Source organism: Saimiri boliviensis, chromosome 2, assembly GCF_048565385.1.
Source record: "Saimiri boliviensis isolate mSaiBol1 chromosome 2, mSaiBol1.pri, whole genome shotgun sequence".
NCBI lineage: Eukaryota > Metazoa > Chordata > Mammalia > Primates > Cebidae > Saimiri > Saimiri boliviensis.
The window spans coordinates 229,222,898-229,245,946 of NC_133450.1; the positions used below are offsets into that span (position 1 = coordinate 229,222,898).

General features: G+C 41.8%; 1 protein-coding gene across 6 annotated transcripts in view; it reads left to right on the forward strand.

Moving 5' to 3' along the window:
* The window catches only part of NTRK2 (neurotrophic receptor tyrosine kinase 2), a 352,403-nt gene extending 345,853 nt beyond the window's left edge, over positions 1–6,550 (forward strand). For all 6 annotated transcript variants that reach the window (XM_003941128.4, XM_003941127.4, XM_074395485.1 and 3 more), the window contains one exon: positions 765–6,550. In XM_003941128.4, the coding sequence (XP_003941177.1) occupies positions 765–950 (186 nt within the window). In that variant the 3' untranslated portion in view covers positions 951–6,550. The remainder of the gene's footprint in view (positions 1–764) is intronic.
* The last annotated feature ends 16,499 nt before the right edge of the window (positions 6,551–23,049 follow it).

Consider the following 23,049-nt stretch of genomic DNA (forward strand, 5'->3'; position numbering starts at 1 on the left):
CGGCAGCAATTCCCAAGTAGCCTGCTACGTTTCTAAATTTCATGGTCAAAGTATAGTCACTCTCAGAAGGCAAAGCACAGTGCTTGCTGATATGTCCTTGCTCCTCTGGTGATGGGACTAAGGAGTTACTTTACGCAGCTCATCTGATAAATTAATAGCAGACGTAGCATTCCAGAGCTCGTAGAGTCCAGGGAGTTTCGTATTGCTCCAGTGAAATTTCAAGGTTCTTTCTCTTTTGAATATTTCACCAGAACATTAATTTCTAGTGAAAAACTCAGGCATTTTGTTTTTCCTATTCTTACTCTTTTGCAAATATGTTTATGTCTTAGGCACAGCTTCCTGGTCAGGTACCCCACATCATTTTCAGATCCATGTCTGTCTTTTTAATCGGGTTCCTTTATCCAGTACCCTGAGAGGTTTCCTGTTAGTCAATGTCCTAACACACAAGTGACTCAGGTTCCATCTCAGACCAATAAAAACTACAGCACGTGGGAGTTCCAGTGTGAGGTTTGGGAGCATTCCATATAAATTATTTTTCCACCAGTTTTGTGAAATCAGAGTGGCTTGGAAAAATGGATATAAGCCAGTGAAATTAAACACAATATAAACTAACCTATCATAATTGCTGTCTTCCTGCTGAGAAAACTAAACCAAGATTGGGCTTCTTTTGTAAAAGCCCCCTCTTCTGCTCCTTTTTGCACTGACGTTTCTTTGATGTGCATTGCTTTTCCTCCTGTCTCATCTTATCTTTGATCTCCGTCCAGGTGATAGAGTGCATCACTCAGGGCCGAGTCCTGCAGCGACCCCGCACGTGTCCCCAGGAGGTGTATGAGCTGATGCTGGGGTGCTGGCAGCGAGAGCCCCACATGAGGAAGAACATCAAGGGCATCCATACCCTCCTTCAGAACTTGGCCAAGGCATCTCCTGTCTACCTGGACATTCTAGGCTAGGGCCCTTTCCCCGAGACCGATCCTTCCCAACGTACTCCTCAGACGGGCCGAGAGGATGAACATCTTTTAACTGCCACTGGAGGCCACCAAGCTGCTCTCCTTCATTCTGACAAGTACTAACATCAAAGACTCCGAGAAGCTCTCGAGGGAAGCAGTGTGTACTTCTTCATCCGTAGACACAGTATCGACTTCTTTTTGGCATTATCTCTTTCTCTCTTTCCATCTCCCTTGGTTTGTTTCTTTTACTTTGTTTGTTTGGTTTTTTTGTTTGTTTGTTTTTTTGGTCTTCCCTGCTTCATGATTCTTACCCTTTCTTTTTGATCAATCTGGCTTCTGCATTACTATTAACTCTGCATAGACAAAGGCCTTAACAAACGTAATTTGTTCTATCAGCAGACACTCCAGTTTGCCCACCACAACTAACAATGCCTTGTTGTATTCCTGCCTTTGATGTGGATGAAAAAAGGGAAAACAAATATTTGACTTAAACTTTGTCACTTCTGCTGTACAGACATCGAGAGTTTCTATGGATTCACTTCTATTTATTTATTATTATTACTGTTCTTATTGTTTTTGGATGGCTTAAGCCTGTGTATAAAAAAGAAACTTGTGTTCAATCTGTGAAGCCTTTATCTATGGGAGATTAAAACCAGAGAGAAAGAAGATTTATTATGAACTGCAGTATGGGAGGAACCAAGACAGCCACTGGGATCAGCTGGTATCAGTCCCTGCTTAGGAAATACCCAGAAACTGTCAGCTGGGGAGAATGTATTCCGCACCTTCCCCTGAGAACCTCTCTGAGGAGTAAAAAGACTACTGACCTCTGTGCCATGGATGATTCTTTTCCCATCACCAGAAATACCAACGTGCAGGAGAGAGCAAAGATGGCTTCCGTGAGACACAAGATGGCGCATAGTGTGCTCGGACACAGTTTTGCCTTTGTAGTTGTGATGATAGCACTGGTTTTCTCAAGTGTTATCCACAGACCCTTTGTCAACTCTGGTTGAAAAGAGGTGGATTCACATCCAGAGATCATTTCAGGGTCAGGTGGGAAAGCCAAGAACTTGGAAACGATAAGACAAGCTATAAATTTGGAGGCAAGTTTCTCTTATAATGAACTTTTTAGATCTCACTTCCCTCCGACCCCTAACTTCCATGCCCACCCGTCCTTTTAACTGTGCAAGCAAAATTGTGCATGGTCTTCGTCGATTAATACCTTGTGTACAGACACTACCGCTCCAGACGTCGTTCCCCTGATAGGCAGAGCAGATCCATAAAAGGTACAACTTATACGATTAGGGGAAGCTAATGGAGTTTATTAGCTGAGTATCAATGTCTCTGCATTGTACAGTGGTGATGGGTTTTAACGAATATGGACCCTGAAGCCTGGAAATCCTCATCCACGTTGAACCCGCGGGACTGTGGGAAGGGCAGAATCAATCCCTAAGGGAAAGGAAACCTCACCCTGAGGGCATCACATGCACTCACGTTTGGTGTACACAGGTCAAGTCCCTTGCTCTGGGCTCTGGTTGGGAGAGTGGTTTCATTCCAAGTGTACTCCATTGTCAGTATGCTGTTTTTATTTCCTTCACTCCATTAAAAAAGGTAAAATACAAAATTTGGCACAGCATGCCAATGGGAGGCTGTGCCCAGACCAAGCATCGGAAGTGTGCTTCTGGGCACAGTCATTGGTTTTGCAAAAAGAGGGTGTAAATTTACATAGAAATTTACAATTGTTTGAATGGTCAGATATACCAAGAAAGAAAAATATTTCTGTTCCTCAAGAAAACTTGCTACCCTCTGTGAGGGAAATTTTGCTAAACTTGACATCTTTATAACATGAGCCAGATTGAAAGGGAGTGATTTTCATTCATCTTAGGTCACGTTATTTCATATTTGTTTCTGAAGGTGCGATAGCTCTGTTTTAGGTTTTGCTTGCGCCTGTTAATTACTGGAACACCTTGTTTTTCACTAAAGGCTTTGAAAGCCAATTCTCAAAAATTCAGAAGTATAAATTAACAGAGGACAAAAGGAAATCCAGTAGCATCTGCAGTGAAGCGAGGGAGTTGACAAGATGAACCTTACATCCATTCAAGTTATATGCTGGCCTATGAGAGATGAGAGTTGGGTTGTTTGTTCTATTTGTTGGTGAAAAAAAAAACTCTCCAGAATACACATAATAACATAATGAAAGCCATATCTCCATGATATATACGTGCACGTATGTATCATATTAAGGACCCATGGTACTGTTAAAACACTGTAGAATTCTGAAGCAGTAAGGAAGGGGCAGATTTGTACAAAACCTTTTCTAGATTCCATCAGCAATGACCTGAAAACCAACCCAGGTTTGTCACTCTGCATGTCTGGCCAGCTGCTCTCAGGGGAGAAGCTACAAGTTATTTATTTTATTTTAAGAGAGCAAAGTAGGTAATAACTTAAGGGATCAAATTCAAGGAGGGCTGTGCAGTTTCAGAGCAAAGATTTCTTTAAGGCAAATGAGACTTTGGGAGCATTCCATTCCAGTTTTGTCTTTTTTTCTCTGAAAGAAAAAAGCAAAAAATAAAATAAAATTCCACTTATACCTTCTGACAAGTCCCTAAAGGTCTTGAAATGAAAGGTTCTATGCAAGTGCAAAGTTTTATAGTTATTTATATTGCCGATAATTATTATTATTATTACTATCTCTGTTGTCTTAAGAGTGTGTGCTGATTTCAGAGACGTCTCCTATTGAAAGAATATCAGATTGCTTTTAAAGTATCTGAAGGAGCCACAGAATATCTGAAAATATTCATTGCTGTTCCTCCGCTACCTTCTTTTTTATGGTTTGTTTTTAGAAGAGAAGCATCCTCATCCTAAAATGTAATGATCACCAAATATGACCTTCCAGCAAATTTGTGAAAAACTGCAGCAGTAACAGTGACAAACCTATTCACTAGCCCAAACCCAGTCTGACAATCATTTCTATTTTGAAGTCACTTAATAGTTTTCCAAGCACTTTCCATGTGTATTAGCAAATTATTCCTATTTTTTATAGGTGAGAACATTAAGACTCAGAGACACTCAGAGGCACACTAGAGGTCTCCAGCCTAGCTTCCAGCACCACTGGGACTGAATCCAAGTACTCTCACTCTGAACTTCATGGTTCTGTCCACTAGAGACTCTAATATACAAACAAGTAGTTCAGGAAAGAAAACGTGCTAACACATTCACAAAACAGTATATGAAGTTAGAAGAACAAAAGGAAATACAGGAGATGACAAGCAGCTGAGATATTATGATATATAATCATGCTCTTAGCTTCAGCTAAACCCTTGTACACTGAACCAATGTCATAATCAGGCTTATTTAGAAAACACTTTGAACTATGCTGTGAAAGATTATATCAGAATTCATATTATACATGTGCTCACATCAGTGCTACCTGTGATATTTTCATGTATTTATATATGTGTTATAAATACTTGATTTATACATATACAAATGCACATACATAGTGTGTTTGTGTATTTATGTATAAATTTATTGGCACACGATAATAGAGGTAATTATAAGTAGGGTACGGTGTGAATAATTTGCTTAAAATATGCTAAATAACCAAAACTGTTTAATGTCATGTTGCTGTTAGTGCTTCCATTCTCCACGTGGGTAAGACTATATCACACTTTTCAACTCTGTGCAGTACTGCATGGGTGGAAGACATATTTAAGATAATGTGCTTCCCAAAACAACTGAATAAAAGCCATCCCACTATGTTGAGTGCTTTCTCTGGCTCCTTGCAAAGGAAGATACGGACTGAAAGAGATCACTTTTTGTAAAGGTCCAGGAAAGGAATATTACTTTCTTTTCATCTTTCTGCACGTTCGTATTATGCTCACCTTGTCTTTGTCCCACTGTGACCCCTTTACACTTGAGTTCAGAGTTCAAGCATTCCAAATATAAATTGGAATGTTGGCAGCCCCATGTCTTGAAGGCCAATGGCGAATGGTCCAAGACCCCACAGCGAGATGAGCAACTCTTAGAAATTCCCACATCCGAAAGTGAACGCACCAACTGGCAGTATAGAATGCTGTCCTTTTCAAAGCAGGATTACCTGGTCAAGAGTGGACTTTCTTTGAATCTTCCTTTTCCCAAACTGGACAGCCTGTAATACCAATAACATTGTTGTATCTGACTAAATAAATGACGGCATATATACGCACATACCCTCAATTCCGTTGCTTCCCCTTTTTCTTTTTCCTCCCCTGTTTCAGGACTTTTATTTTCAATGTTGACCTTCGGTTTGGCCATATATCACTGTTACAGGAAATCCCGTGAGAGGAATGGCTGGTGACCCAACTCTCCAAATGTCTAAGTTAGCAGTTACAGCTGACTTTTTATGATGCATAATTGGAATGTGGAACCTCTGAGGTTGTGATAGCTTGTACACAAATTTCAAACGTTATTCTAAAGAATGAGGGGTGGGAGGCATTTATAGTTAGAAACGACAGTGCAGGAAGGGGCATTTTCTTGTTGTCAGAGCTGGAATGAATCACTGCTGCTCAAGTCAAAGGTTCTTGAGTATCCTTAGTTTTTGCATTCCCCCCCTTCTTTTCCTTTGACCTTATTTATTTATGTATTTATTTATTTATTTATATACTTTTACTCCACTCATCACAAACACAAAGCAAAGCAAAAAAATTATATATATCTTTATATGTGTTGTTGGCAAAACACTGTGAATTTCACAACCACCGCCAAGCAACTATTTTGCCATCTTAACATACGTCTCAGGAGACGAAATGAGAAAGATGGGGATGTCATTTTTTAGTCTATGCGTTGGAGGCCAGGTCCATGTTTATTTTGTTTCTTTAGTCTATGAATTAATGAAAATGATCCTGAGTGGAGGTTAGCTGAACGTTCAATGTACTGGAGCAAGCATCATAAAAGCTGCTAGTAGCCATGTGTTTGAACAGGAAAAAAAATTAGACAAAATGAAATGTAAAGGCCTATATCTTGCAGCTTGTATATCTTACTATTGCTTAAAAATGTATAAAACAGCTGGAAATGTTTTAAATACAAGGTCTTTGAATTAAATGTGGATTTTAAATATGTAATCCCTTGATAAATGACCAAATTATGGTGAACTATTGCTCCCTGCGTTCTTTGATCATTACCTATGACTTACAAATCTGCCTGGAGATGTGGACATTCTGCACTTGCTTCTGTATCTGGAGAGATGTTTGTATATATCCAGGCTGTATACACACACATTTCAATATCTCTCTGCAGGTATATTTCCCCTTCAATTGTGACCTGGTATTTGGAACTCTCCTTTTCATTTGGCTTATCTTCCTTTTAATGTGATGTCTCTGTGCTGATACTTACCAGTTCTTGTTTTGCAATCTGTTTTGAAGTCCATTGCTTTACTAAGACCCACTGCATCTTGGCTGATTTCAAAGTGACACCTGAATACAGTGTTTAAAAAAAAAATAAGTTTTGTTTGTAAATCATGTGACCAGCTTCTCTCAACCTGACATGGAAAGTCTCTTGTACTACAGTGTATTTAATAAAAATGATGTCTTACAATAAATAACATACTCCTAAAGAGAGACTAAAAATGACATCATGATTATGTTTTTAAAAATGTATAGAATTTCCAGAAGCATGGTGTTCTCTTTATTCTATATGTATATATGTCTGTTTTTGGTTTTGGTTTTGTTTAAAGACAGGGTCTTGTAATGTTGCCCGGGCTGGAGTGCACTGGCTATTCAGAGCATGATCATAGCTCACTGCAGCCTCAAACTCCTGGGCTCAAGCCATCCTCCTGCCTTAGCCTTCTGACTACTTGGGACTACAGGTGCACACCACGGCACCCAGCTATACGTGCGTATTTTTAGATATGGGCACTGCAGATGCCTGCAGTAGTCATTAGCTGAAGGTAGTGAGAGTAAGTGATCAGTCATAGAAACAAGTTTCCTAGCTGATCTACCCATAATTCTGGTAGTTTCAACTTATATCTTGGATAACTAGAACGTCACTGTCAATTATTTTACTTTCTGCAGCAATATAAATGCCCTATCTGCACTGTCCAATATGGTAGCCTCTACCCACATGTGGCTAGTGGATACTTGAAATATGGCCAGTGTGACTGAAGAACTGAATTTGAATTTTTACTTAATTTTAATTAGCTTATATTTAAATAGCCACATACGGCTAGTGGTTACCATGTTGGACAGCACAGAGCAAGAAGACAGGGTTTTTGAAAAGATTAAATTTTACAAACATCTCAGGAGATATGTTTATTGTGGCACCCTAGGATTGGGGCCACTTTGAGGATCTAAAATGACTCAGGAGTAGAAATAACCGAATTAAAATGCCACAGTCTCTTGGCCTCTCTATGCTCCAGTGTTTCTAAAATCATAATGGTGGGGGAGCACAAAATTAGGGTGGGTTGGCTGGGGTCCTGTAGGCTGTCTTTTCCTTGCCATCAGAGTGGTCCGCCCACATTCTTGCTCTCAGTATTTCACAGTCAGATTTCCCAGGGTTTGGCCTGTTCTCAACCCTCTGAGAGGCACGCTAGCAAATGGGCAATATTCCTGCCATACGCTTGGCAATAGATGCTCCAAAACTCAGAATCCTGAGAAACATTGCCTCCTGAATATCTCATCTCAGTGGTGCAGATATGTTTTCCTTGAGTTAAAATACGATCAGGTGAAAACTCAGCAGAGACTTGGAAAATGCAATGCCATTTAAAGGGCAAAATGACTTGTCCAAAAATCCGAATAAAATTATATGTCCCTGTGGCATCATAGTGTACATCCACTCAAAGAAACTGTAGATTGAAGGAGGAAAGTGTAATGACTAATGCCTTGGCCAGCCACAATCCAATTTGGACTATTAAAGACCCTGAATTTTACCAAACAACATTTGTATATTCCTATTATTGATATAATTATAATGGTATCAATTTAAATTCCAAACCTGCAGTTGTGTTCCAGAGCCCTCTCTTGCTTCCCTGTGTATACCGTCTGGCCTTCCCTCCCCAAACGCTCCTTCCATGCATGCATGAGGGTGCCTATTTTCTCGGATGAGAAAAATGCTTCTGAAGTATTATTGTTAGTAACATCATTGAACAGACATACTTACTTTTAGAATAAATCTACCAACAAAACAAATGCTTCCCCTATGCCAGTGTGTTTATACATGTGTATTACTATCTGGTGGCTGCTGTAATAAATTACCACAGACTAGGTAGCTTAAGACAACAGAAGTTTAATTTCTTGCAGTTCCGGAGGCCAGAAGTCTGAAAGTAAAAGATGGGCAGAGCTGCACTCCCTCTGAAGGCTCTGTGGGAGAATCTATTCCTTACCTGTCCCAGCCATTGGTGGCTCCAATTGTTCCTTGATCAAATTACCTCCCCCTCTTCGTGTGACTTCTCCTCTGGGGTATCTGTTTTGAAAGGACACATGGGATTGCCTTTAGTGCTAACCCAGAAAATCCAGGTAAGCGCCTTCTCTCAAGATCCTTAACTTCAGCACGGCTTTTGCCATATAAAATAATATTCACAGGTTCTGGAGATTAGAAGGTGAGCACGTCTTTTTTTGGAGGGGACACTATTCAACCCTCTACAGAATCTTCACTCATCCAACACTTACACCTATCCCAGGAGGCAGGTACTATTATTATTCTCAGTTTACAGATGACAAAACTGAGTCACTAAGTTAAGAAACCTGCCAAAAACTGTCAAAAGAAGTTGACCAATAAAAATAATAACTAGTATTTGCCAAGGAGTTTCATACATTAACTGTGAAACTGAAGACTGCAGGAGGCTCAGCTCCAGGCAATAGGCAGAAAGGCAGGTACCTGACTGGCATAGGGAAGCCTTGAAATTAGGGTCTGGCTGGCCAGATAACTTAGGTCAAGGGTCTGGGCTCCAGGCTGCCAAGAGACTGGTATAAAGCAATTCAGTGGCCCAGCCCTGTAGGAATGAGGTTATTAGCAGGAGCTGAAGCCAAGATTCAAAGTTCAAGGAGACTAGACAATCTCTAGCAAATTGAACCTGGTGTGTGAGGAAGGTCTCACCATTAGGGACAGAATAAGAATTTGGCCACTAAGCTTAAGCAAAAAGTCACGCCAGAGCCACCAGGAAGGTATTTTTGGTGCCTTCCCATGGCCCAGTGCTTAGGTTGGTACAAAAGCAATTGTGGTCTTTGCCACAACTTTGGCAAAAACCACAATTACTTTTGCACCAACCTAATACTAATCCCACCCACCTTCACTCATTAGTCTAGGGGACGATGAGTCTGCAGGTGAAGGGAGCTGCTTAGCAGTGGGGTTCTGAAGCTAGTAAAGGGGTGATGTTAGAACTCAGATTTAGGAACACTTCTCTTGCAATAAGATCTCTGCAAATTTGGCCATTTGCCAAATGTGAGGGTCTTTGGTAGCCTCCCATGGTTAGCACTAGATGAGGCCTAAAGGTCCCATGCCCCATCTGCCATCTACAGGTAGTGTTTTACAATAAAAGCAAGGCTCAGACCAAATTCTTCCAAACAAGCAAGGATTTATTATCAAGATTACATGTTGGTTATATAGACCAGAAATTTCCCCTTCCTGTCTTCAAGTAGAAGTAACACCCAAAGGCAGATTCAAGGACGTGCTAATGCCAGGACCAGCCCAGCCTCTATTGAAATCAGGTGACAAGTGAGGGATACACAGAGGACCCAGAGAGCTCTGGTCACTGAAAGCCACACTCCTGGCATTAGAGAGCTGGGCTTGCTACATTCTTCCACCTCCTCCATGTAGGAATGACAGCATCTGTACGATACTTCTCATACTCAATCTTCAGAATCAGTCATTTCTGCCCAAAAATAAGCAAAACTATAATATATTTTATGTGAATTAACACACTTTCTGATATTGAAAAAAAAAATTTAATGCCAGTTAACATTAAAGTCACTTTTCATGTGGGCTCTCCTTATGTTGATCACCTCTAGGATATAAGGTGTATTTAACTTGCACATGAACATCACAGTATATATACTGATTATGAAGTCAATTGCCACACTGATAATATAACAATTTCCATAAAGACAACTATACTCTTCTCTCCTATACTAGATATGCATTTGTAGCTACCAAACCCAAATGTGCAAAATGTCACTTGCTTTTTCCTTTAAATCAGGCTACGTCTGACTCTAGCCCACATTCTACAGGAGCAAAATCAGCCTCAGCCGTCATTTGGTGTGCCTCCCTTTCATGAATCCCAAGGCCCATTGATACCTAGGAAATAAGAGAAAGGTCTCTAACGTCCTGTCCATCATGATCTAGTGGCTCTGGTGTCACAACTTAGAGCTCTGTGTCTAGGACAGAATATTCCCAGACACATCACAGCCATTTCCCCAAAGTCTACCTCTTCCCTGGGCAATTTGAGGACTCCACACCCACAAATATCCCTAGGCTCGGGAAAATCTCTTACGAATCCTACCTCTACTCTTCACTCTTTTCTTTTCCCTATCTGAGTCATCTCCTAAACACATGGTTAGATCATTGTTCAACTGTTTTTTGTTTTGTTTTGTTTTTGTTTTTGAGATGGAGTCTCACTCTGTCACTCAGGCTGGAGTGCAGTGCCATGATCTCAGCTCGCTGCAACTTCTGCCTCCTGGGTTCAAGTGATTCTCTTGCCTCAGCCTCCCAAGTAGCTAGGACAACTGGTGCACACTACCATTGTATTTTTAGTAGAGACAAGTTTTCACCATGCTAGCCAGGCTGGTCTTGAACTCCTGACCTTGTGATCCACCTGCCTCAGCCTCCCAAAGTGCTAGGATTACAGGCATGAGCCACCATGCCCGGCCCATAGTTTGGCATTTATATTATTACAACAATAAAAGTGCTATTTGGAGCTGAGGCATACAGTAAACCATGACTATTTCCCTTTTCTCTATAATATTTCGTTTTCATAGGAGTTAGTAATTGACTTTTGTTTGCTTGCTGTCTTAGTTTTGTAATTATCATTATTCCAACCCAGACTCTTAGCTATTTGCCTAAATCTCCCTCAAAACATTCCAGTGTATTATGTATTTTACCCATTTAATATGCCTGGACAATGTGTCCTGTAGCCTTCTCATATAAAGCAATCTAGACGGGTGACCTCTCAACCTGTTGCGCAGAGTTATCATCTGGGATCTTTCTTTTCCAGAACTTGGACTTTTCTCCTTTTCGTTCTGCATATATGTTCTTCCTTCCTCTTTTCTCTATCCTGTGTCTTCCTTTTCTTGGTTTACCTCTTAGTTTGGTGGAACACATCCTCCAATAGCTTTCTAAGAAAAAGCAAACAAGAAATTTCTGGAGACCCATTGTGTCTGAAAATGCTTTTATTGTATCCTCTAACTTAACTAACAGTTTGGCTGAATATGGAATATTAGTTTAAATTTTTCCTTAAAATTTTTGAAGGCATATATTGATTGTCTTTTAACTTCAAGTGTGGCTGTTGAGAGGTCCAAAGTCTCTTGATTCTTGATTTTAAAAATGTGATCTCTTATTTTTTAATCTGGAAATTTTTGAGAATCCTTTCACACTTAGTATTTTGAAATTTTATAAAGATGTGTCTTAGGTTTATATTAATTTACTGCGCTGGATACTTCAATGAGTCTTTTCCATCTAGAAATTCTTTTTTTTTTTTTCAGTTCTGGGAAATTTCCTTGAATTATATTGTTGAAAATTGCATTTTATTTGAATTATTCAGGTGCAACCTAAATGCAATCACATGTATCCTTGTAAGAAAAACGCAGCAGGCATTTTGAGATACATTCAGGAGAATGTGATGTAAAGACAGAGGCAGAGATTAGAGTGATGTTACTATACACAAAGGAATACCTGGGGCCAGTGGAATCTGGAAGAAGCAAGGAATGGACTCCCCCCTAGAGCTTCAGAGGGAGTGTGGTCCTGTCAACACCTTGATTTCAAACTTCTGTTATTTTAAGCCACCCAATTTGTGGTCCTTTGTTATAGGGGTCACAAAAATCTAATATGGCCACTAATTATCCAATTTGTAAATCCGACCAGTCCCACCTTCAGGTTTTGTCATTTCTGTTTTGTTGGTGTATCTTTGGTGAGAATTGTTTTTTTCCCAGAAATCTTGTCTATACCTTGAATTGTGGAGTTGTCCCAGGTGACAGTTTACCATTTTTTCCCTCTCAGGGAGCTCAAGGTTTGAAACATTCCCAGTCTGTTTGAGTGTTGTATCAGCACAGAACCACACAACACAGAGTAGTGTGAATTTGGCCTATACCCATTCACAGTGTAGTCTGAGGTTTCTGATCTCTCAAGGGTGACTGTATTTCCACCCTGTAGTGAATTCTTATCATTTTATGTTGCCTTGACATCCATTTTGAATACAAGTTTTGACTTTCTCAGGGCTCAGTCACCCTTGACACAGTTTCCAGTTCTACACAAAACCCAAATAACTCAAGCTGGTGGACAGAAATAACAATTTAGAAGCATCTCTCTTATCTAGAAGACTGGGCTCCCTGCTTTCCCACAGCTTCCTTTAAATGGACCATCAGGCAGTTGCCCATGAATTTAAAGTACTCCACTCCCTATTACCCTGGGTGTGCTGCTAGTTGCTAGATGTGCTCTCTCTCTGCCAGACTCATCATTCCTGGGTTGATTGCAAGACCCAGGGATGGAGGACTGCTCTCCTGAACGATTATGCCCTCCTTGCCCAGGATGTGTAAATAAAACTCTCTGAACTTGTTTTCTGTTGTACTGGGTATTGAATGTGCACCTTCCATCTGAAGAACTAGGGGCTGCCCTAGGCTGGTCTTTCCCCCAGATGCCAGCAGGAACGCAAGGTCAGCCTCACAGCGCTAGAGCCATGGTCAGGCAGGTCTAAAGTGAACATGGGTCAGACAAGAGCCACAGGAGCATCTGACAGTAGAAACAAGTTTTCTTTGTCAGGGAACCCTGGTGATAGTTCGGAAAACTATGTACAAGGCTGTTCACCAGGTAAAAGAAATATCCCTTAAAGGCACTGTAAGTGCCATATCCAGCTCCCCTTCACTTTCCATTTAGGTGAAGTGGCTAGCTTCTCTGGTTCTGGAACCCTAATTCAGTTGAGGGCTCTCAAAACACAATCATAGATCAGGGAGGCCATCATACTTCTTGCTAACTTCCTGAGCAGGTAAACAAAGTTTTTATAGTCTATCCTCATTGACATGGCACCTTGACTTTATATAAGAATCCCAGTCCTGACACCTAATCCATGAGCTATCTACGACTCCAGCCACAAAACTGTCTGTCTGCTCTTAAGATCCCTTTGGGTCACAAGGATTTGTCTCTAAGACTTTAATTTGGGTTTTAGTTTTATTTGGTGTGTGGAGGTTTTTCTTCTTTTAAATTTTTTTTTTGTTATGTTTTATAAAGCGTATGTATGTGTTCATAGCAAGATGCAAGACTTACATACCTCTTCTGTCTTATGTCTTCCCTGGAAATCTCAAAGCTTCCTTCTCCAATTTGAAGTGAAGATTCCCTTCACATAGTCTTATTTTTCTGACAAGGTGAGTATTAGAACAGTTTCTCAGTTTTCACTGTGGATCAGATCACTTGGGACAATTTGAAAGATACAGAACCCAATGTTTTACTCTGAAAAAGTTAGTTTCTATTACAGGGTGGGCCAAGGTATAGGTATTTTCTGCAATGTCTTTAGTTGTTTACACTGTGCAACCACAGTAGAAAAATATTTTCCTAAGAGATAATAAGGCTCAGCCCCAGAATTCCAACCATCGAAACAGAAAAACATTGTGCTGGACCTAGGAGTTGACTCAGCAGAAAATGGGCCAACCAGGGAAGGGCCTAGAACTTTAGTTCAAGAATGCTACATAGACCACAGGATAAATGTGAGAAGCAGGTCATCAAGTATCCAAGGAGTTGAGCAGTGAACCACATGTTCTCACAGGAAATAAATTTCCTGCAAAGCTCCTTGGAAACCTGTTATGGTCCAGTGCTTAAGGCATTCAATCAATCAATCCTCATCACCAAGAAAGCTGGAACTCCAGCTCTCCATTATGCCAGAAGAACACTTGGGTAGTTCTCTAGCCATCAATTCGGATGGGGCTTATCCTGCTGCTGCTTGCTGTAACATGCAAGCCTTGGACCCAGCCTGTGATCATGAAAACTGAGCTGGCAGGATCCAGCTGGAGTTGAAGTCCTGTCATAATGCTATTAAATCCTAGCCCCTGATCACTGCAGGGCAAGGGTCAGTACTTCCTTAATCATGCAACAGAAAAGCCCCATCGTTCCAAAGTCAGGGTCCCACTTCAAGAGTCTAAATTCAGTTCTATAAGATTGCTGTGTGCAATCTCAGAGAGTCATGGGCGGCAGGGTACACACGTACCAGCTTCTAATCCTGTGCCCATGAGCTTTTCCTCTAATTTACTATTTCATGATCAGCCCAGCAGATCTGTCATATATGCTATCTAGGCTTCTCTCCTTGCTTACATGAAGATATTGTATTTTTTAACTTATTAATTTTTATTACTGTTTCTTACATGTGGAAAGTAAGCTTCATTCAGGCAGTTATTGCTTTTGATTCACTGTCTAGGATGGCTCCTAACACATAGATGGTACTCAATATTTTTGAATGAGTGAAATGAATGAATGGGTGGATGAATGAATAGATTAAAATTAAGGAGCTTGAGATAGGAAGTTAAGAACTTAGGCAGGTAGTTATGGTACACTGATGTCTCCAACATGCATAGGAAAGGAGGTATAGCCATAGGCAAGTCATCCTAACCCTCTTAAGATTTACATTCCTCATGCATAAGCTACATAATAGAGGCTTTGATTTCTAGATTAAAATGAGCTAATGCATCATTTGAAACCATAAAAATATTTATTATAAATGGCCAAATGCTTCCATATGTAAACACAGCCACTTTCTTTCTGACTCACTTAGGAGATCCAAGACAAACCTCCGAAAAAAGCAAGGTTACCGTGAGTCAAAATAGAAAAAGCTGGGTGTTTCTTTTCAAGTGGACAATTGAGTTACCCTGGTTGTTTCCGTTTAAAAAAGAATTCACTATCTTACAGAATTAAGAGATTAAGAGTTCCTTAGGGAGCACCCTCCCTCATACTTACTGGAAATGAGGTAATGAACAAATAAAAAAGCATAAAAATAATTATTTGACATCTTTAAGACGATCGTTATTTTGCTTAATTTAACTTAATCAGGGAACTTTTCTATAGTGGACTTTCAAAAAGCACTTTGCAAAATTAACGCGTTCTTAGTTTGGGGACAGAATGGTTTTGCAGACAAATAGAGGCCTTCCTGTCTTTTGGTTTAATAAAGGTTGTGATGTTGGGGTGTGGGTGAAGGAGGTAAATGGGTCAGCATGGCTTCCTTGGGGCTCCCATAGCATCACAGAACATTAGAGTTCGAAGGGTCGTAAAAGGTAATCTGTGGCTACCCTTGCTTAGGGTCCAGCCCTAGTGAGAGGAAATTTATTTGAACTTCTCCCCTGCAACCCCAGTCCATCTGCATTTTGCAAAGCTTTCTTAGTAAGAACTTCCTGGTGCTGAACCAACATCTGCGTCCTCGGAACTACTGCCCATGGGCTCAGATCTCCTGGGAGTGCACAAAATAACTCTTATTCATTATTACTTGGCATCCCTTTATGACTCCCTTGTGCTCTTCCTCCCACATCCATCCCCACACTGAAAACTCTGTATGGCTTGCCAAATACCCAAAAGAAAGGGCAAGGAACCAAGCTCTGCCTGGTAACACTAACGTCCAGCCCACGATTCTTAGTTACTCGAGGTCATCAGCTCATTTTCCTTCACCTGTTCTCTGGGCTTCATCTCATTCTTGGAAAAAGGGGGAAAATAACTTTTTTTTTTTTTTTTTTAAATATTATTGAGATGGAGCCTTCCTCTCTTGCCAGGCTGGAGTGCAATGGCGCAATCTGGCTTAATGCAACCTCCGCCTCCCAGGCTCAGGCAATTCTCCCGCCTCAGCCTCCCGAGTAGCTGGGATTACAGGCATGTGCCTCCGCACTCCGCTAATTTTTGTATTTTTAGTAGAGGCGGGGTCTCACTATGTTGCCCAAGCTGGTCTGGAACTCCTGACCTCAGGTGATCCAACCACCTCAGCTTCCCAAAGTGCTGGGATTACAGGCACAAGCCACTGCGCCCAGCCAGAAATCAAAGGGATCAAAGGGATCAGAGAAGTTAAAAGTCAGGTGTGTCTCCTCTTCTCTAGGAAAATATAATCTCTCAGTGTTGTCAACATGAGAAATAGAGCTCCTCATAGCCCTTGTATTTGAGGTCTGTCTGAAATCTCCCTGGGTGCTGTGAAGAACCAGTAAAATGAGGAAATATGGGTGATCCACGTGATAGCAAGCTTTGCCATTCCTAATGAGAGAGAGGAAAAAAATCGGCGAAAGGCGTTGCTTATTTGCCTGCTCAGCCAAGGATTGGGCGGGAGGGTGCTGTTTGTTAACCTAAAGATAGCCTTAATTTTATTTGTTTTTCCTAAGGAACATCTGCTTGTACAATGATTAGGCATTGGCATTCATTAACACAGGAAGTAAAATGTCTGAAGTTTATGCCACCGGGAGTGTTGAACAACAAAATAAGACAGACACTCGTGGGAGACATTCGAGTGCATTTTTCACTGTGCAAAGGTTCATCCCAGAAAAACATGCAGTATACAAAGGATGCAGCCATTGAGAATGCGGTTTTCTGTAGCAATAGGAGGTCATTTTCCCTAGAACTGTGGGCACGCGATGGATGATGAGGGACGTTGACCATGTGCATGCGCCATGTGAATGAATGCCTAATGAGGGCTGGCGGCAGCAACATCTCAAAAAATACTTTCTGAATAAATGAATAAATTTCTCAGGCACACAGTGAAAAGAATGCAGTACATTCTGTGCACTCCTTCTACATTCCAGAGTGCATTTACATATATTATGGTATTTTCCTTCCCAACCTTCCTATGAGGACTAGAGCACCCCCCTCACCCCCAGCCCCTCACCCAGCTTCCTCTTTTTACAAATAACTATCTGGTCCTTGTCCTATGAGTTAGTGCTGGAACTAAGGTGAGTTTCTTAATTCTTAATAGAATTCCAGGACATGCAGCCATTTGGGTGATGACTTTAATGAAAACTGTCTCTATTGTTAGTTCTCATTTGTGATATCAGAATACAGTGTCAGTACAGCCTGAATGCCCTGCCCCTTCCACCCTCATCTCTTGGTTAAAAAGAAAAAAGTGGTGCTATCAAAAATTGGATTTTTGAGCACGTTGAGGATTATAGGACAACTGTGACAAAAAGGAAAATAACATCATTTAAAAGTCACTTATTCCATTTCCCAATCTCCTCTTCTAGACTTCCAGCAATAGATATTTGAATAGACATTTGAAAAAGTGTAAATCGCAGCAATCAATTGAAATTTTCTTGTTAATGAAATGAGAGAACTGAACGCCTCCACAAAGAAGTGATGTGGCGTTATCCCTCCGAGGAGAAAGTGGAACTAGACTTCAGACTCCAAGGCTGAGGGAATTTCTAGATTCCACTTAAGAGATCAGTCCCAAAGAACAAGGCAGAGGATGAAAAGGAATCTGGGAAAGCTGTCAGCAGCTCTCTACTCTGTCCCCCAAGTGGGTCCTCACACCCTCCTCAGTCTTGGAGATGTACCAGCTCAACCCTGTCAGGTTACACATGAGGAAGCTGAGGCAGAGAAAGCTCATGAAGAGTGCTGTAGCTGTCTGAGTCAGGGCTGTGTCTCATCCCTAGGTTTCTTCACTTCCAGAGCCCCTACAGCTGTGGGCTCTAACTATCTATTTCACAGGCTCCCTGCAGCTGAAGCAGCCATTTTCATCACTAGGGGTTGTGTGTGTTTGTGTGCGTGTGTGTGTGTGTCCACAAGCATGCCCTATTTTCTCATCTAACCCCCTCCCACAAAACAGAGTTCAATACCTATAACCAAGCAACATAAAGGTGTGCACTAACATTTCAATGTCTACAAAATAAAATTAAAGGCTTTCTCCTAGCCTTGCTGTGTCTCAGCAGTAAGGATGGAAAATCAAACTACATTGCTCCCTAAACTGCAGTGGTCCCCACCAATTTCTAGATTCCACTTAAGAGATCAGTCCCAAAGAACAAGGTAGAGGATGAAAAGGAATCTGAGAAAGCTGTCAGCAGCTCCCCGCTCTGTCCCCCACGTGAGTCCCCACCCCTCTCCTCAGCCTCAGCCTTGGCTTTTGGAGCCCGCTGCCCTCTTGGGACACCGCCCTCCCTCCATCATCCTACCTACTGGCTCCGCATCCCTCTCACGTCTTTTTAAAGAGATATTTTGGGAAGCAGCACACGCACATCCAGACACCAATTACTCAATCTCCCAGCAAGTATGGAGATGATGGAAGTATAGCCCTCCGATCTCCTAGCAACAGCATGGGGGAGGCTGCAGCGAGAGCTGGTTGCCCAGCACCACCCTGCGTAGAAGGCATTTGCGCATTTCACTTTTGTTGTCTTTGACGGCCATTTCTAAAACGGGCTGGCTGTGTATTCTTGGGGGGATTTTAGGCACTTAAGTTATTCTTTTAAAAGATCTCTGCTGACATCCACAGGTCCTATAATTAACATCTCAAGCCTTCACGGACCGGAAGTGTTCTGTCACTCCTAAAAATACAGAGCCCCCTCTGGGTCTTCCTCCAGCAGTTTATTAGGCATTTGTCTGGACTGTCCCCTCCCTCCTCCACGCTGCCCTCTCTTGCCTTTACACATATTCACCCCAGATGTGGACACTCAAGTACTCTTTGCTTTTTTTATTTTTTATTTTTCTCCAATTTGTGAACTCGGCCCTCTTAAGAACATTGAGATTACAGTCACTGGATATCTTAGTTTGCTTTTTATCCTAAAAAGAATCCCCAGCTATAGAATCGCTCCATACCTGTTGTCCCACCGCCTCCCTAATCTCCTGCTCTGCTTCCCCTGCCCACCTCCCACAGCAAATGTTTCACTGACAAGAGGAATGTTTGACAAACTGGAGTAAGAATTGATTAAATGAGGGAGGGAGGTGAGGGCCAGCATGATAGCTGACTCCCTTCACTGGAAATACTCAGAATCTCAGGGGACAAGGCTGTTGAGTGCAAAGGTAGTCGTTTCTGTAGTTTATAGCAGAGGGATATTTGAGGAAAGAGAAATAGAGGATCAGAGGGAAATGTGGGATTTCCATTATCAATAAAAGAAAATTAAAGGGCGAGAGACTTGAGGACAGCTGCATCTGCTCTAAATCCAAGACCCACATCTGTTCTTTCTGACCCAGGGACCCCTCAACTTTGGGAACCCTTGAGAAGCTCAAGCCTTCTGGCTCAGGCTTGAAGGCAAGGGGGAACAAATGGAGACACAGGACTGAAGTGCTCTTGAGGAAAACGTGGGGGGCCAAGGATCAGAAGGGAAACTGAGCACTTTGTTGCAAGAGCATTGACTGGAAAAAACGAGAGAAGGCATTAAGCCTACCCTAGGTTAACAACTGTCTCTCAGATGTTGGGTATAAGAAATAGTGTCTCAGATGAGAAGATTTGACTCCAAAATAATCTTCTAGATTTTATTTCAGCCAAGCAATAGGTTGTTTCTTCAATAAACAAGAAATTCTTCTATGTTTTCTCTTCTGCCTATCTGTGCCCTGGTTTGCTCTTCCTTGGGCCAAGAGGTTTGCAAGATGATGTTAATTCCACCAGCCTCCTCTGCGGGACTTGTGGCTTACCACATAGAGTTTTGCCAGCCTTTTCCCTCTCGTCCTTCTGAGGAGGCTCCTGGTAGGTAATGACCATCTTGCTTCTAGATGGAATTCAAGCATGAACTGTCTGGGTGATGAAGCCTAAGTTAGGCCTAAAACTTAACTGGATAAGGAGACCAGCAATTCTCGTCACCCTGGCCCTGAATTGCAGGATAAGGTCTATGGTGGGGCCCACAGCCACCCATGAGCACATGAACTCCAATTTGCTCCTGGGTCTGATTCAGATCCTAAAATAAGCCTGGACAAAGAGGCTGAAGGATTTCTAAAAGGAGAATAAAGGTTGGGGAAGAGATGAAAAAGGCAGAGTAGCACCTGGTCATTGCTTGTGCTTAATAGTACTCTTCAGAAGTGAGAAATTGGGTAGAAGTGATAAATCTGTTTCTCTTATCCACGTTCTAACCAGGCGCGACCCTGCTTAGCTTCCGAGATCAGACGAGATCAGGCATGTTCAGGGTGGTATGGCCGCAGATGATAAATCCGTTTCTAAGCAAAATTCTAAAGAAATTGCCATGGGGAAAGGAACTTTGGTCTTACAGGCTTCCTTCTAGTATTCTCAGTCTTTATGCACGTGGACTATTAAAAACCCACATAGCTTAGATATCTACTCCCATTGGGAACACTGGGACCTGCTAATTCTACAGAGAAGGGTGGATTGATCAGAACCCCTCTCTAGTTCCCTGGGCACCAGCTTTAATAGGCACACAAGGTTAGAGCTCAAGGACCCTCCTTGTTTACATCAAGTTTATAAACGTGAATCCAACTTTATAGTTGGGAAAGAGACAGTTTGGGGAAGCCTCTCAGCTAGCAAAAAGGAAAAGCCAGGGTTATTTCTCAAGTCTATGAACTCAAGATCAGACATCTGAAGTTACCCTGGCTTCCTGAAGGCTGAAAACCAGCTTCTCTGCCTAAAGCTGTGAGCTCGACCTAAAGGCCAAAATGGAACCAGACTGAGCCACAGATGTCGCTGAGGGTATCTAAGAGACTGTGAAAACAGAATTTCTTTCACGCTTTTGCTCAGGACTACTTCCACATCTAATAAATCTTATGAATGGCCACTTATTTCTCCCAACTTCATGGAGAGATATACCCAGGAGTAAAGCATGATCTCCAAATGGCTATTTCTGAGTCTACTGAGGTTGAGGATTTTGTTGCTTAACCGAAGTTCTGCATGTTCAAGTTCTGCTCTGACACAGGCCTTTGTCAGGAGCCCAGTTACCATGGCAGTGCCTCCAAAATAGAACAAGCCCAACACGCATCAATAGAGGGTACAATAAATAGAATAAGTACTACTTACAATGCGTTATTTGGCTTCTACTGGGTAGTAATTTGTGCAGAGTTGAAAATAACTACAGCTCCCCCCTTCATTTAATTAAAGGAAAACAATTCCACAAATCGGAAATGTGTAGTGTTTGTATCAGAGAGGATCTCGAGTTGCTGCGTGAGCAAGAGGCCAGGATCATGGGTAAATTTACTAGAGAAAAGTTAATGTATTAAAGCTATGAATATTCAGAGAATGACTCCAAAGCACTCTTTCTTACCACCCACCTTATAATGTGATTTGGTTTGAGGCACCAGCTAAGTATTAATGAAGAATAGCACCTAAGAAATGTAACAACATGTTTTCCCAGTAGTAGAATGAGCATATCTTTCTTTTAGTCCACGGCCATCCCGTTTTACCTCTGTTGTCCCATGACACCCTCAAGTGGCATGCTTTGGATCAAAAATTACTTAGGCATCCTGATTATAGGTAAACCCAGGGTTTAGAGGGCTGTTGGGGGACTGCACTGAAAAAAAGAAAGAAACAGTCTAAAATACCATCTGAGAAAGACGACACTCATGTTTATGATATATATTTCAATGAATATTACATAGTTTGGGCTGTTTCTAGGTAAATCCATATCTCAGGGCCTCCAGTCTCTTACATTCTCTGAATGGACCTCCACCTTACATAGAGCAAACAGCTTGATTCAGAGGAGAATGCACTGCCTTTGGAATAATACAGGTCTGGGGTCTAGAAACAATTTTGCCTCTTACTCTGTGAAAGTCTGTTAGCCTTGGTCTTATACATTACATGCCCAAAACTGAGGCTAACATTCTACTTTAGTTGGTTTGCTGTGAAAACTAAATAATGTTGTGCGTAGGTCCAAGTGCCTAACACAATGTCTGGTCTATGGTAAGAACTGGTTATCTGTGTCTGATTTGTTGTTCCTACAACAGCTGTGGCTGGCATGGTAGACTGAACAGACATGACCTTTGGGATCTGTCGGAACGCTAAGTGATAGATCCCTGAACAGGCCAATCAACCCCTGAGGCTCCCCGCCTCAAATCTTAAAAAGTAGACATCATCCAACATCTCACAAGGAGCAGTGGGAAATGCCAGCAATGACAAATGTAAGTCACCAAGCGTAGACTCTGCCACTTAGTAGACACTTGTCACATTTGGCCTCCCTGGGAAGCAGACACTAGAATGGAGAACCGAACGTATGGTGTACACAAGTGTGAGATCAATACTTGTGTAAGGAAAGAAAGGGAAGCAGGATTGGTCAAAAAAGGAATTAAACTGCAATATAGGTCTAAGAACAGTCTCAACCTACCCCACAACGGAGCTCTGGCACTACGATAGCATTTCAGCATTCTCCAAGTTTGGCCAAGATAGCCAGGCCTTTGGAGTCCCACATTTATTAGTCACTGAATGCAAGCTGCCCCAGAAAGGTGCATGAACTTGACCAGGGTGGCTTTCTGTAGCTGAAGGAGTCTGTGAAGATGCTGACAAGCTTTAGACTGTCTGCTACACTTCCAGGAGCCAAATTGGCCATTCCTACAATGAGGAATTATTTGGAGGGCACATCTCTGTGCCCACCACAGTCCACTCCTCTCACTACTTAGAGCTACTTCCTTGTATGTATACGGAGAATAGCTTGCCGCAAGTCCAGTGGGCTTCTCTTCCTGAGAAAAACCCAGAAGAGAAAGATTTGTTGGTCAAGTTACAGTCCCTGCCCCTGCAGGTGGTCTTAGTGACACAATGGTATGATTATCTTCTTTCTCCGTTATCTTTTCTAGACTTCCTTCCCTCCAGTTACCACCTCTGCTGATTTTCTTTTCCTGCTGATTTTTTGAGACTGAGTTTTACTCTGTCACCCAGGCTGGAGTGTAGCGGCACAATCTCGGCTCACTGCAGCCTCTCCACCCAGTTCAAATGATTCTTCTGCCTCAGCCTCCCAAGCAGCTGGGATTACAGGCACTCACCACTACACTGTGCTAATTTTTGTATTTTTAGTAGAAACAGGGTTTCATCATGTTGTCCAGGTTGGTCTTGAAGTCC